General features: G+C 33.8%; 1 protein-coding gene across 3 annotated transcripts in view; it reads right to left on the bottom strand.

Annotated features, from left to right (window-relative positions):
• Positions 1–16,471, bottom strand: part of ARMC8 (armadillo repeat containing 8) — a 58,840-nt gene that overhangs the window by 10,584 nt on the left and 31,785 nt on the right. For all 3 annotated transcript variants that reach the window (XM_081953857.1, XM_081953856.1, XM_081953858.1), the window contains 12 exons: positions 15,455–15,597; positions 15,267–15,364; positions 13,891–13,983; positions 12,056–12,115; positions 9,461–9,541; positions 8,409–8,484; positions 8,233–8,323; positions 6,276–6,336; positions 5,534–5,734; positions 3,871–3,966; positions 3,348–3,430; positions 3,041–3,122 (listed from right to left, as the gene is read on the bottom strand). In XM_081953857.1, coding sequence (XP_081809983.1) covers positions 3,041–3,122; positions 3,348–3,430; positions 3,871–3,966; positions 5,534–5,734; positions 6,276–6,336; positions 8,233–8,323; positions 8,409–8,484; positions 9,461–9,541; positions 12,056–12,115; positions 13,891–13,983; positions 15,267–15,364; positions 15,455–15,597 — 1,165 coding nt within the window. The remainder of the gene's footprint in view (positions 1–3,040; positions 3,123–3,347; positions 3,431–3,870; positions 3,967–5,533; positions 5,735–6,275; positions 6,337–8,232; positions 8,324–8,408; positions 8,485–9,460; positions 9,542–12,055; positions 12,116–13,890; positions 13,984–15,266; positions 15,365–15,454; positions 15,598–16,471) is intronic.

Raw genomic sequence — 16,471 nt, 5'->3', positions numbered from 1 at the left:
TTGCTTTAAACTATTTGGACATAAAGGAGAAAACAGAGAAGTGACAAACCCACTCAAACACAAACTTTAAATTTGGATTTGAAAAGATTGTGTTTTTAAAAGAGACTAGGAGGGTGAAACAGAAACCAAAACATACCGAGGAGATTTGCCTCGTTTGAGTTTTTTCCAACTAACATATCTTAAGCAACTCCAATTAATGAGAGGTGGAATGTAACGGGGGGGGGAGCAGTAAAGAAAAAAGCACTATTTTCTCACTGATAACCTAATCTTGCCTGTGTGGAAATGGAATGCAAAACTATGAGCAGGAAGTTTTAATTAACCAATTGCCATAAATCAGAATTTGGAAAAGCAGGAGGCAAAAAGAAACATACCGGAAATTTGCTGTATTTGAGCTTGTTCCAATTAATATATTTTGAACAACTATAACCAATGAGAGGTGGAAGGTAGCAAGGGGAAAAAAATAATAAAATCAAGAACCGTGAAAATACGAAGCTTTTTTTTTTTTTTTGCTGAAGGGAGAACAAAAGATCAAGATGGCTCTCACTTCTCTTCACAATAGCTGAATTAGCTAAATTTAAGGTGGACCAGAACTCTGAAATAAGAACTGTATAACTTATTGTAATTTTGGAATTGGACATTATGGAAAGGTGGGAATTTGAAGAACTACATGAAATTATAAAAAATATGCATAAATCATTAAAATCAAGTCTAAATAGAATTTTGAAGTTACATATTGAGGAGATGCAGGAAGTGAAGGAAAAAGTGAAGGAAGAAGGGGGGATAATGAAGGTGTAGAAACGGCAGAAAATAAAAAGCAGACAAAAAACTTCATTGGGTTTGACAGTGGTATAGGGAAAACTGAAAAGGGGGAGATGTGTCCCAACAAAAGGAAATAAAAAGCAGTCAAAAGATCTCACTGGGTTTGACAGTGGCATAGGGAAACTGAAGAGGGGGGTTACGCCCCAACAAAGGGAAATACAAAAGATTTCACTGGGTTTGACAGCTTGGGAAAAATTGAAGAGGGTGGACATGTCAAAACAAAGAAAAGGGAGAAGACAGGAATAGAGAAGTGGGACAAAAGACTTACTAGGAAAAAATTAGACAATTAAAAATTGTTATATGGGAAACATAAAGCTGAGATATGTGGTTTACTCCTATATAGGATAATAAAACTGAGTTGCTGACTGATTAAATATGATAATGGAAAGATAATTAAATAAAGGTTAAAATATATGGAATATAGACAAATATGAAACTATTATGTAGAGAATGTAAAGTAGAGATATGTGATTCACTTTTATACATGACAGTTAAACTGAGTTGCTAATTGATTGAATATGACAATGAAAGGACAATTAAGTATGGGTTAAAATATATGAAATATGGACACACATAGAACTCCTAAAATGATGAACAAAGTGAGATATGTACCACTTGTTATTCTATATAGTAGATTAATGGAATTGTATTGAACATTGAACAGTAAGGATTGTTATTTGAAGACAATTAAGGGTAAGCTAAGTCAAGATATGGAAAAATGGAGAGGGAACATGAAATATACTTACAATGAGAAATTATTAAGATTATAAAGACAGAACTACAAATTTGGGGCGTGTAAGGATGCATAATTATATAAATATAATGATGAGAATAGCTGGGAATTGTAACCGGGTCTACATCTCGGCCAAAAGTAGGCTGTGTGTGTGTGTGTTAAAAATACAATTACTATATATGTATACTTTTTTTTTCTTTTAAAAAAAGGAGGAAGAGATATGTTAAAATTAAATATGTATATTGAAAAGGGATTATAAATACCATCAACGTAAAATGGAGCTCGCTCAGAGGCTGAAATACACCAAGTAAATGAGATGAAGAGTGCAAAGTAGAAGAGAAGGAAGAAGAGAGGGATAGGAGAGAGGGCAGAGGGGTGGGGAAGAGGAGGAGAGAAAGAAGGAGTGGAAAGGGGAGAGAGGAGAAGGAGAGAGGAAGGGGAAGTAGAGAAGAGAAGGATGACAGAGGGAAGAAAGGAGATAGGGAGGGGGAGGAGAGGAGAAGAAAGGGATGGATAAGGTACAAATATGGTGTATGGAGAGCAGAAGAGCCAATAATTATTTTTGGGAGTTGATGGTAAGACGAATTGATGTAAACATTTAACAATATAATATGACGTTGGTTATGTAATAATATACATGTAGTTATTTGTTATGAAAATGAAAAAATAAAAAACTTTATATAAAAAAATATTTTGTAGCAGTGAAATATTTTCCCATATGCACTTCAATTGCATTGACATTTAGAAATATCTGCTTTATAAAAATAAGTGTAGGACAATTACTTTTTTAAAACCATATTTATCAAGATAAGCATTCTACTGTCATTGACAGAAGAGCCTAAACTGAAACAGTAATTCATAATTAGAAGTATAAACCTATTTACTTATTATTTAAAAACCACTTATATTCAACTACACACTTTAATTCTAATACATAATAGTTAATTATTTCTAGATCTTAGCAAGATCATATTTTAGGTGAATTGAAATGAACGGGTAAATTGCTAGAAACAGATCTCAATACAAATTTATTTTTTCTTTAACTAGCCTTAAAAATGTATTACAAGTAGTCCTCAATTTACAACGATTCATTTAGTGAGCCTTTGAAGTTACAATGGCACTGAAAAAAGGTGATTTATGACTGTTTTTCACACTTACAACCATTGCAGCATCTCCAAGGTCCTGTGATCAAAATTCAGATACTTGGCAACTGGCATGTATTTATGATGGTTGCAGTATTCTGGGTTCAGAAAGGCAAAGTTGATGGGGAAGCCAGATTCACTTAACCATATTACTAATTTAACAACTGCTGTGATTCACTTAGCAACTCTGATAAGAAAAGTTGTAAAATGTGGCAAAATTCACTTAACAACTGTCTTGCTTAGCAATGTAAATTATGGGCTCAAGTTTGGTCATACGTCGAGGACTACCTGGGTAATATTGTCAATGCACTTTATACCACAACAAATAATCTCCCAATGTGCTTACCTTCATTAAGGGTTTCCATACAGCATGATCTTGGAAACTTGTTCGTAGTTGCTGTACAGATCTTGACAAACTGTGCAAACATCTGCTCAAAAAAATGAGGTATAAGCTCTAAAATACTTCTTTTCCATAGAGGCAGCTTTGCATGTAAGTATTGTCAGATTCTGTTTCATCATACTACAATTACTGCTAAAGATAATTCATAATTTTCAAATAATTTAAGATCATTATATGTCCTAACAAAGGAAGTGAACAACTGTCAGTCTGAACACATGAAATGTAAGATTAATCCCGCTAGGTAAATTTATACCTGACTGCAGCTAAGCGCACTTTGATGCTAGACTCAGATAAGCCATTTACAATCCGATCCATCATATTTTCAGTTTCAATTATCTGAAAGAAAGTTATCAAAAATATTACTGGATTTTACAGAACAAAATGAAGTAATTATTACGTTTATTTTAATGCCATATACTGTAGACAGTATGAATACAATGTGTATGAATACTAACTGATAAAAAAAGATGAATTTCGCAATTTAAAAAGAAATTCTATGCTTATGCCATATTATGACAATGAATCATGTTGTTATGTTACGTTTTTACATTATATTTCTTGTACAAAACTGGTAGTCTATTAAGGGGCATTGTCAAAATTATATTAATATTTTTATTATATTTTTAACTAGGAAACTACACTTTATCCAGATATCTTATTTCATTAAAAATATTATTTTATTGAAACTATTGATAAGCAAAACATATATTTCAATGACAAGGTTATGTTCCTGACTTTGAGATATGGGAAACTACCTGATAAATTCTTACACTTACCTTCTTTCGAATATCTTCATCATTTGCTCCGAGGGCAGCATAGAGCTTGAAAGCAGCCTGGCGCAATTCATGAGCATGTTTTAAGTCATGGTCAAGCTATTAAAGATAATTAAATTTACATCATTTTTTAAATTGCAAATTCATGGATGTTGATCAAACTGTATATATTCTCTAATTCTGAATGGAATTTTAAGACATATTTCACAACTATCAGTGATACCATCTGAGTGTTGAAGAGTTTAGATTAGGAAGCACTTTTAAGAATTTCCAACTGGCACTTTATTCTATATCTTAAGTAGAACTTTATTTCTGTTTTTCTCAATTATAATAATTTAAATCTTATAAATCCTAACAATTCCATTAAACTGAGCTCAAATCCTAGTGATTGCATTTTCTTGAAATAATATAGAGTTTGTTTTTTATTGAAAAAAAATTAGAAACTGTTTGCTGTTGTCTTTTTTATCCAAGACTTTTTTTTCAGCTTTCTTGTTTAGCCTGCAATCCTGAGATTTTCTATTGTTAATATTAGAAAAATACTAAACAGGATTAAGCCCACTTTCACAACCAGTCAACTTGAACCGATTCAAACTTAGAATTTCTGAAGGACAGGACACAAGATGAAGCAAGACAAAAACAAAGATGATGACTATTGAAATGTTCCCACCGTTACAGCTACATAAAAAATGGTTAAATTGAAACTCTTCACCATCTTTGTGAAAAAAGATGGAAGATAGGGAAATGATTAGGAAGAGCATTTACATCGTTCCCTACATCTATACAGCACCTTGCTTTGTAAATTTGTATCCCATTCAAGATTAAACAAGAATATTAATGGCAATGTTTAACTCATCATTAAAAAGAAATGCATTAAACAATCTTGGAGTAGAGTGCCTAAATGGGCTAAAACAGGGATGCCAAACTGTTGACCCGCAGGCCAGATGCATCATGTGCAGGCTATGCCCACCCCATTGCCGCAAATGGGAAAAATGTCATGAAATGTCATGTGACGTCAATGTGATGCGGCAAGATTGACACCCATAAGCTAAAACATTAATAATGGGGACATTTATACTGTATCAGATTCTGTGAGCCAATGTTAAGCTGCAAATCTCCAATTTCTGTCTACTACAGAGCTTGCTGACTACTAGATTGAAAGTTGGCAAAAGTCTCTGTAATACCTGAAATAATGTAAATAATTATTGCAGGCTTGACTGAAACCATATTATGCATTTGATTATCTTCTACAAATGTGCAAATGTAGTTCCCCCTCATCCCCAAATCAATTGCCTTTTCCATCTTGCACTCGCCCTACATGTCACTGCCGTGAAGCTGAACAGTTGTTAATTGTTGACATAATTAATATGTCTTGGCTTATCTCTCACATACAGAATTTCAATCCCATATTCAGGCAGAATCAAATACAAGAAACTGTAGCAATTACTGGTATGTTAACGTTTTGGAACAATTTAGTATAGCTTATTAAAAACCCATCTAGTTTGTTTTACTCATACAGTCAGGACCAAAGAAATTTCAGGCACCACTAAAAAACTAATTTACATTTTAGATATAGATATACAGTAAATATATTAACCCAAATTTTCATTCTCTCTCATGCACGCAGGAAACACACTTGTCATACCTACTTAATTCATAATAAACCTACCCTTTTTATATCAGTGATGGCACTCACTGAACTAGGGTATTTGAAGTAGTCTGCAAGCATTGCAATAAGGTGGTCAGTAATACTGGCAATTCTTTGTAGTTCAATATCTGTTTCAATCAAATAGGCCAGAGTTTCTGCTCCATCTACTCTCTCCTCTAGTAGTCTCTCTTTACTACACATCCGTGCCAAACATGGTAATGTCTGGAAATTACAACATCTGAAATTAGTTTTTTGGCTACTTATTTACATATTTCTTATATAAATTTATGTTAAATTTGTCACTAAATATAGATGTTTTAACAGGCATTTCCTAATCAAACATATCATCAAACCTACTTTGGTATTTGCACAAAAATAAAATTTAAAGCAACCACTGATATACACTTGTTTATTAATCAATATTTACATTGTTACATGATCACAAATTCAAATCTATTATATACAACTATAACTCTTGCACAGATTATTAAGCCATGAGTCCAACTTTCACTTAACAAAATGTATTAGACTTACATAACTTCATCATGATTTAAGGACAGACTAATTTAGTATTACTGAATACCAACATAGGGTGGTATAGAAACCATATAATAAAAACAATATTGCTAATAAAATTAGATAGCAACAGTTATATTAATTATCTGCCTCTTTACTAAACATCCTGTTTTTAACAATAAAGTCATTCCACTATTTGTTTTTGAGGTATCTGTTTAAGTACTATTAGTGTGAGTCACCCACCTACCTTTAACACAATGCAGATATCATCTGTACGGATTGCTCCAGCTCTGCACATGTATGTAAGGCTACAATGAAATGTCAAAGTAGCATGATTACTGAAAACATACTATATATATAGTTTTAATTTTGTTATGATATTAAAATTTATTCAATGGCAACAGTACCAATATGTTATGCATCTTGAGTATTATCTGTTGTCCCCAGTTCTGTATTGTTTCTGTTCATGATTTTTTAAATGAGAACTGTGGACACTAAAATCTAAGATCTAAAGCATGGAAAGCATTAGGACTGTGTATGTTTTGACAATTTCTCAGAAATGGATGTCATCCAAGGCAAATGCAACACCTAAACCTGTGTGGAAATGTAGCAGTATAAATTTAATTAATTTTTAATTACTTAATCCATCTTAACTTGGTTATGATGGGGCACTATAAGCCAAGTTACAGAATTCTTTCTATAATTTAATAAATCAGTATTAAGGCATCAAATAAATATAACTTGGAAAAAGTTTTTAGTAAATTAAAATAGTGGTTAAATTGTGCCTGGCTGCAGCTTTGTGGTTTATTTTGAAATGCAACTACCGCCCTAAATAGAAGAAAAACGTATGCTGAGTTTATTAAAAATTGGCTGGACAATGAGGAAACATACTGTCCTCCTGCTAGTAAATGTCTGTTTTATTTTTATTTATTTATTATTATTCATGCTTCTAGACCGCCCCCTCTCCCAAAAAGGGACTCGGGGCGGTGTACAGTCCATGCAAATATATCAAAATACAATAAAAATTGAATATGTACAGTTAGAATGGAGGAGGTTAAAAATGGAATTAAAAGAACTGTACAAAGCAATATATATAAATATAGGATTTTGAACCCCTAAAACACACACAATAAGTTAAAAACAATACCCCTAAAATAACCAGTTAATAAATTTGCCAGGAGGGACAGTTGTAATTATGCCAGGCCTGCTAATCGGAACAGGTGAGTCTTCAATTTTTGCCGGAAGGAGCGGAGGTCAGTAGTGATTCTAATGTCGGGGGGGAGGTCATTCCAGAGGTTTGGGCCCATCACAGAGAAGGCCCTACTCCTTGGTGTCGCCCGTTGGCATTGCCTAGTGGACGGCACCAGGAGAAGTCCCTCTCTGTGTGAGCGAATTGGCCGCAGGGATGTATGTGGGAGGATGCGATCCCGCAAGTAACTAGGTCCCGTACCATGGAGCGCTTTAAAGATGGTAATCAGCACCTTGAAACGCACCCGAAAAACCACAGGTAGCCAGTGCAGCTCGCGCAGGAGAGGTGTTACGTGGGAGTACCTCGTACTCCCCATCACAGCCCGCGCGGCTGCGTTCTGAACTAACTGCAGTCTCCGGGCGCGTCCCAAGGGCAGCCCCATGTAGAGAGCGTTGCAGTAATCCAGGCGGGACGTCACCAACGCATGAGTGACCGTGCGTAGGGCATCCCGGTCCAGTAGGGGGCGCAATTGGCGCACCAGGCGAACCTGGTGGAACGCCCCCCTTGCCACGGCTGCCACATGGTCATCCATTGACAGCCGGGCATCAAGGAGGACGCCCAAATTGCGCGCCCGTTCCACAGGGGGCAATTGTTCACCCCTATGGCCAGCGATGGAATCAGCTGGCTGAACCGAGGTGCCGGTAGCCACAGCCACTCAGTCTTGGAGGGGTTGAGTTTAAGTCTGTTGTCCCCCATCCAGACCCCGACGGCTTCCAAACACCGGGACATCACTTCGACAGCCTCGATGATTGGTCATAGCTAACATTAATGATATTAATGGTAAGGATTGCTTACCATTAATATTAATTGCCTCCTATTAATGCTGGTGATTGAGATATTAGATTCTGATATTATTTTTTTAGGGTTGATATGATGCACTCTTGATTAAATTGGAACAGTAATATTATAAAACAGATGTTATCATTTAGCATGTTTCCTACATCCCAGGGTTTACCATTTGGCTGATGTGAGTTGCATTTCAATGGGCTTGTCTCTTTGTAACATTTTCACAAATATCTGTGGTAATAGTTCTCCATCGACCAACACTGAAAAACAAAGAGAAAATATGTTTCAAGAAACAGTTTAACTGTAATTATTTAATGAGTATCCATACTGACCTCATAAACTTACCATTTACAAGAGTCATTGATATCTGGGGGTTTTCAAAGGCTAGAACTGCAAAACATTTCAGTGCTTGCATTCGAACCTGAATAAATATACAGCATTCACATTAATTGCAATTAAAAGTATTTTAAGAACTATTAGAAGTCAAGTGAAAATGCCATTTTAAAACTCATCAAAAAACTTGAAAAATTCAAAAGACTAAAAGGTACTTATCAAAAGTGAAAGCAAATTTTCCAAAGGGACATGAATTATTGGCCAAATCATTGTGTGTTTTCTAAAGTGATTGAAATTTGTTTTCATGCATCTTAATTTGGGAAAAGTGGCTATTAAAAAATACATAGATCAAATTCCTTGTCTATAGAGTCCCAACAAATTTTGTGATAAAATATTTGCTTTCTGTCCTCTTTAAATATTTAATATTGTAACTATTGCAATTATAGATAAATATGTTAATTATAGTTATTTATTTACCTAAAGATTTTAGGTTTAACTTAATAAATTTTTAATACTCCAAACAACAAAAAGATAGTAAAGCCTGTAAATTTTAATTCTATCATTTTGCTCAACTTCATATATTAATGATTTGACTTTCAATTTCAGTGTAATTACTCCCATGCACTAAATTTGTTTTGATTTTGGCATATTGGATATCAAACACTTATAATTATGATATAATATGTATATGTCTAAATGTTCAACGGCAGATGTAATTTTCATAGAAATCTAACTTTCTTAATAGTATTTTCTTCAAAACATAATTGTCTTTTACTATGTATATTTTATCTACCACCATAACCATCAGAAAAAAATCCTTTATAAAAATATGAAGCTTACTCTTTTAACACTATTTTATAAGATCATCTCTTTCACATTTATACAGATACATGCAGGACTAAACTGAAAAAATGTGCACTTCCTTTTTCATCAGAAAAGAACTATGCTAACATTATTTTGTCAACAATATTGAATTATGCTAACATTATTCTGTCAATAATATTGCACCAAGATTTTAAAATAGTAGCTTAGTTTATAGAAAACAGATTATATTACTGGCTTACTTTATAAGATACAGAGGTTAACAGATGAGCAATATTCTGAACTGCTCCATGATTAAACAGCACTGTCTGATGGTCTGGACCCTAACACAAAACAAACCACAGCTCTTTAAACATACAGTAAAGAAAAACAAATTATTTTACTTTATACTGGTTAATTGCAGACTTATAGCTTTTAATGCCTATTTTCATTCATTTCATATAATTTATGAGTAGGAAATAAGCAAGATCTTGGAGCAGCATATCTATACATTTTAAAATGAAAAATCCAAGGGTGTTTATATATCTCAAGAGAGAAGTATGCCAATTGCAATATAAATGTAGGATGTGTGTTGCATTTGTGTTTGTCACCAATTTTTGGCTATTTTATATGTGCTTTTAAACAACCTTATTTATTAAAACTTTCACTTTAAATATGAATACTCAAGTATTCATATTTAAAGTGAAAGTTTATATTTTTTATAGAAATGAGATTCCTGTGAATGACACTGAACAGCTGAATCATGAAAAATAAATCTCAAATGAAAAATTGCAGCTGTCCATGATCATCAAATGGCAACACTATTTGAATAGAACATTATTAAGCATTTTGCATAACATAAATGAACATCTTGCATAGCTATGAGATGCAATAAGAAAGGTTCATATAGGGTAACAATTGATGCAATCTTAGAAGAAACTTATTTCAATATACTTTAACAGTATTTTCAGCAACATTTGGCTGCTGGCTGGAAAAAAGTGCAAAGAAAGCACAAGGCTAAGGGTGCACAATCTGGACAACAGCAACTTTGGGCTGGGCCAAGGAAAAGAGATTTTTAACTGATGGTCCAGTGATTAGTTCACAGGATCACTGGTGGCCAGTTGGGCATGATGGAAACATTGGGCCAGTCATTCTCTCTCAACCTAACTCACTTTACATGTATGTCATGGGGGAAAATGGGAAGAAGATATAACAAAAGGCTAAATCTAATGACAAGTATATGGATAAGAAGTATAGAATTTATTGTTGCATTTTTTTAAACATTCCTTATTAACATTAAAGTACTTAAAGTACCTAATATTGAAAGGTTTTAAAACAAAAGGACTGCAAAAAGCACAAAGAACCCCAAATGGCAAGCTTAGAATATTAATTTGTTACTATATTTTTTCATTGTCCTTGCATCTTTAACCATAAAAAAAGAAATCATAAACCAAAAGAAATGTAATTCCAATAAGGATTTTTTTAAAAAGATGTTGCTTTGACTATTTTTGTTGAGATGCCATTTTTTGATTGTATTCTATTTCCTCATCTGAGTTTCCAGATGATCTTTATTTGACCTCTTGGTTCCAAACTGCTGAATTTATCAGATTAGAATGTTAATTCTTTATGAAGGGACAAAAAACATTTGTGTCCTAATCACATAAAAAAACTTTTCCTATAACTGTTCATACTTTATCGGAATTCTACTGTACATGACTAATAAAAGCTATACTGTTAGTCGTAAACTGACAACTACAATAGGGACCAGTATTGCAGTTGTTATGTGAGTTGCACCCAATTTTAGCTTTTTTGCCTTAGTCGTTAAGGAAATTACTGAAGTCAATAAGTGAATTCCAGTTTCCCCAACTGAATTTGCTTGTTGGAAGTCTCTGAGAAAGTTGCAAATGGCAATCATGTGACCATGGGACACTGCAATCGTAATTGCGAGCTGATTGTCAAGCACCCAAATTTTGATCATATAACTGAGGGAACACTGTGGTGATTGTAAATGTGAGTTCTGATTATACTTCACTTTTTCAACACCATCATAATTCTAAACATTAAATGAATGTTCGTAAATAAGGATTACATGGACCAAATTAGAGCTGGCCAAATATTAACATACTGAATAAACCCTACTCAAAACTTTATGCTCATCTTTTTATCAAAGTTATATTTTTAGAATCATCTTGACAATGTTATGACCAGAAAAGTACCTTACAAATCATTGTTTCTAAATAATGTCACCAACATCATCAAAAAAAGATTAATACATTTTAGTACTATCTTATTAACTAATGAGTTAACACATGCCAGACTTTACTGCCTAGGGTTATTTTTTTGCTCAAACAGATATCGCTTTTTCTCTTCTAATATGATGTCAGTTTCAACTGAATGAAATATAATAAATGACCTTTATTATGAACCAATTATAATGTAGAGGACCTTCTTTACTTTGCTCAATTTAAAACCCTTTTTTATTTTGGCTAGCTGTAGAAAGATGAAAGTTGAGAAGTCTTCATTTGAACTCCATGAGGTGTTTTTTTTTTTGGGGGGGGGTGTTACAGCATATTTTGACACTCATACCACAGATTCTCTTCACTTTATTATTCAATGTTTCAAATTTTGCTGCGAGTACACTTTAATCCTCTCATTTTTTATTAACCTCAAATTGGAGGAGTACTCTAAAATGTTAGTACATGCTAATAAAATGTGTACATATATCCTAATTCAAGTAAAAACAAGATATTAAGCTGTAGATTACCAGCATTAAAACACCTGAAAATAATTTGGACTGTTGAAACTGACAAATTTCTTAATTTTAAAATGCAATCATTGTAGTGGGGAAAAAAACTTACATTGGCACATAGAAGTGGCTGAGGTGAGGATTTAAAGCCGCAGCTATGCCAGTGTCGGAGCTGTAGAACAGATATTAAAAGATGTAAAATTAAACAAGTATGATATTGTCAAGGGGACACGGTGGCTCAGTGGCTAAGATGCTGAGCTTGTTGATCAGAAAAGTAGGCAGTTTGAATCCCTAGCACTGTGTAACAGAGTGAGCTCCAGTTATTTGTCCCAGCTTCTGCCAACCTAGCAGTTCGAAAACACATAAAAAGGCAAGTAGAAAAATAGGGACCACCTTTGGTGGGAAGATAACAGGGTTCCATGCACCTTCGGCATTTAGTCATGCCGGCCACATGACCACAGAGAAGTCTTTGGACAGCGCTGGCTCTTTGGGTTTGAAGGGAGCATCGCCCCCTAGAATCAGGAATGACTAGCACATATGTGCAAGGGAAACCTTTACCTTTACCTATGATATTGTCTTTCTTTTTCAAAGCTGAAACTTTGAAAAATTGTAGTCTATTTCTTTCCCTTCCTCCAATGAGCCTTTTTTCCATTCTTCATACTTTAGATTACATATTGTACTGAATCCTAATGTGCATTGAGCAATTACCTTCATTATTAAAATATCAATTCATATCTGTATATAATCCTGAAGGCTTCGGAAATCAAAAATCGGTCCTACAGACAAACCGGAAGTCACCATTCCTGAACTTCCGGGTTCCCCGTAGGTCCATTTTTTGCCCTCCAGAGGCTTCAGGGAAGCTCCTAAGGCCTCCAGAGGGCATCCAGGGTGGGAGGGGGAGGCTGTTTTCGCCCTCCCCTGGCTCCTAAAAAGCCTCTGGAGCCTGGGGAGAGCAAAAAAAAAAAACCATGCCAAAAGCAGGGGGGGTGTCATGCACATAGCATTATGGGTGTGGCACGCCCACGCACGACTCCCCTGCGCTCCCCCAGCTTTTGGCACAGGCGCCAAAAAAAGATTCGCCATCACTGCCCTATCTCAACCTAATACAGCATGCTATTCACTTATTGAAGACAAAACCTCAATGGTTAATGCTATACTTTTGCCATACCCTTTGAATTAAAGTTGAAATACTTCACTTCATTCACATATTGTTTCATTTGAAATTCAATGTGGTAGTGTACAAAGACCAAATGCCAAAAAATGTGTAAGAACCTGATACCACCCCCACCCCCCATCTCTATCTATCTATGTATACATTCCCTCACTATATTGTATATAGAGCATTCTTTTCAATTATACCATTTAAGATTTCAGCTATGAGACTATTATCTGAACATTCTGTTCTTGTCTGCCTTTCTTGAAAACTGTGGTTCTATTAATATTTCTTCTAGAATGTATATAGAACTGCAGATTTGAAAAAATTTCAATTCAAGCAACTGAATTTCTGAACCAGTTAATGAATTATGTAAAGCATCATTTTTATAAGTCTTGACAAATTCATCCATGGACCACATCTATAGAACACCATATCAAAGCTTTCACCAATCTTCTAGGGGGGAAGAGGAAGGATCAGGGTAGATATAGCAATTTACTCTGTTGTATGGGAATTATATTATTCTATTAAAAATTTATATTTTTTTAAAGAAAGTTGTTGCTTATATTTATGAACTTAGTGCCAAATTTGCAGAATGGGGAACAAGTACATTATGTTTCGAGAATTAAGAAATTGAGGACAGCCTCAAGAACATCATATGCATGCCAACCAGAGATTACATGTTTGATAATAACACAATGACTCAAAGATAAATTTGTTTAAAATACTTGGGAAAACAATATTTCAGGAACAAATAAACACATGCATATGGAAATAACATTCATATTTCTTACCTTGCAGCAATGTGAGAAGATCTGACATATATATTCTTGAGTATATCGAGACCTACTAAGCAGCGCCATGAGGTGGGGAATAACTGTAGCATCCTAGAAAGTCAGAAAAATTAAACAAAACATTTAAATAAATAAAAAAATCACAGATAAAACTACTTTGTGGACTTAGCACAACATTTTATTCTATATTGCGTTCAGACGGAAGCAGTTTCAGAACTTCAAAGTTGACTATTAATTTACACACAATATAAACCAAGATTTATCTACAAAGATTGTAGAGTTCTGACAATTTAAAAACATGATCTAGCTAGCATTACAGGATATCTTGAATACTGATATTTTCAACTTCTTTTAGAATGGTTTTCATATACCTTCTGCATTGTTTAGAAATATACGGAAATAGAAATTGCTAAACCAGTTAAAATTTAGATGTGAACAAAAAAAAAAGGAGGGGACTCTATTATTTCTTAAAATAAAAATAAATATGTATTTGATATTATTATTAATACTTGTCTGGACAATTTCTATTATAAAATGTTACCTCATCAATATGCATAATGCATTATGAATGAACATTTCTGCTCTAAGGAGCTTAATCTCAATTTTCATTGCTTATCTATCATGGTGGCTTTTCAAAAAACAATAAAAGAATTTAACCTTAATACAAAATATCAAAACTAGATTCTTTTCAGAATCTATTCAAGTTACATACTCAGTAACTCAGAAAGCCAAGCACAACCCACCAATGACTATAATAATTAAAAGATGAGCAAACCGTTCCATGCATGAACCCCTCACATAGGAAACAGAGTTTCAGGTCCATACATGAAAGGAAACAGGGATCCTTTGGTCCAAGAAAATTGGAGGAGGGGAGAAAGGAGAATAGTCAAATGCACTGGGGCAGAGGAAAGAAAAATGGAAGGTCCAGGGGAGATCAGCAGATGAGCAGCCAGTAGCGATAGGCTGCTTGGAACATTGACAACAGCTGAGAGTGGGAAGGTATTGGTAAATGGAATTTCTTAAGAAATACAAGAACAATAGTATATACTTGGGAGTATAAAATAAGCAATATAAACTGCTAAACATTTAAGGCACTGGGAATATTTCATAGCATAAGATTGCAAGACCGTCTTGAAAGCCTAACATGGGGTACTTTCCTATACTGGCCCAGCTAATCAAGCTAATGAAAATGATCACTTTATACTGTAAGGACAATGACGGTCTCCTGTGAAGTAATAAAATGTAAAATAATTCTAATGTTACTTTTATAACATGTAGATTATTCTATTTCACTATTAAAACCATTAGTCGCAACTCAAATAAAATAAAATAAACTTTATGCAGACACAAAAGATCAGTTATAGCCTGTAACTTACTGAATACAATAATTCTTCAGGAGTGACAGGGCTGGTGAAAATAGTACGAAGACACCTGAGGCAAGCTTCAATGAATTTAAGATCTGGTGACAGTAACCCTGTAAATACAAGTTTAGATTCTTTTTTAGTTCTCACAAACTGTGTCCTCAAAAAACTTTTAAAAAATGGAATAATGAAAAATCGGGTACCTTGCAATAAGACTGGTATGATATGGCAGTCCAATAGAGATTTAACATTATTTTCTGTACCCATTGCAAGGCTTCCTAGAACCACTGCACATTCCGTTTTTAGCTCAGTGCTGGAGTTTTCTTGCTGAAGCAAATATAGCAACCTACATGTAGAAATACAACCGTTTAAGTAAAATAATAAAATAATTCAAATAAAGATATATAAACAAAAGCAGATTATAAAAATGCTAATGGATGGTGTTTACACAGAACCCTAGCTGGATTCCATTAGATAGATAAAAAATGTGAACATTATATCCAAAACCAATGTTGAAAAAGTGGAATTACAATAGACAATTAATGAGCTTGTGTCCAGTTTAAATTAGCAGTACCAGATCAGAGTGAAGAGCTATTTTGGAAGAAATGGGCAATATATTTTTAAAACATAGGTAGCAAAAAAATATCAAAGAATTGGCAAGAAACAAAAGGAAATATGGAAAGAGATGCAATTTATTTTGAAAAGAACTTTAACTATTAGTACAAACCTAGAACAATTAAAAGAAATATGTTAAAATAATTGAATATAAAAGTTAACTATAAACAGAATAAAAAAGTCAGAGATAGCCTTGTGAAGGTATCCTGCAAAAAGCTTAATTATGGTCTGTTTAAAATGTCTATTAGAAGCAAATGCAAATATGGTTTATTTAGCATCACAAATGACCCTGAAAATACCAGAAAATTGCTGAATTATTTTAAAAATAAAACTACAGAAAGAAGGCATGTTCCAATTGCAGGGGAATCTTTACACACAGTCAAGATTTTGTGCATAATATTAAGTCATAATGGGTGGTTTCACATATACCAAAAAGCCATAAGCAAACCACATTTTTCCTAATCAAATCCCTGACACAATTAAAAATAAATATCATGGAAGCAACCAGGTAAAAACATTTTGCCAACTAGTAACATTACATAACTTTACAATAATTCTAAATATACCAAATAAAAGGAAAGCATCTATGATAAATCACTGCACTT

The sequence above is a fragment of the Natrix helvetica genome, assembly GCF_964273705.1.
Source record: "Natrix helvetica genome assembly, chromosome: 5".
Lineage (NCBI taxonomy): Eukaryota > Metazoa > Chordata > Lepidosauria > Squamata > Natricidae > Natrix > Natrix helvetica.
Note: the sequence above shows the minus strand (reverse complement) of the source record. Positions and strands in the feature narration are given on the sequence as shown.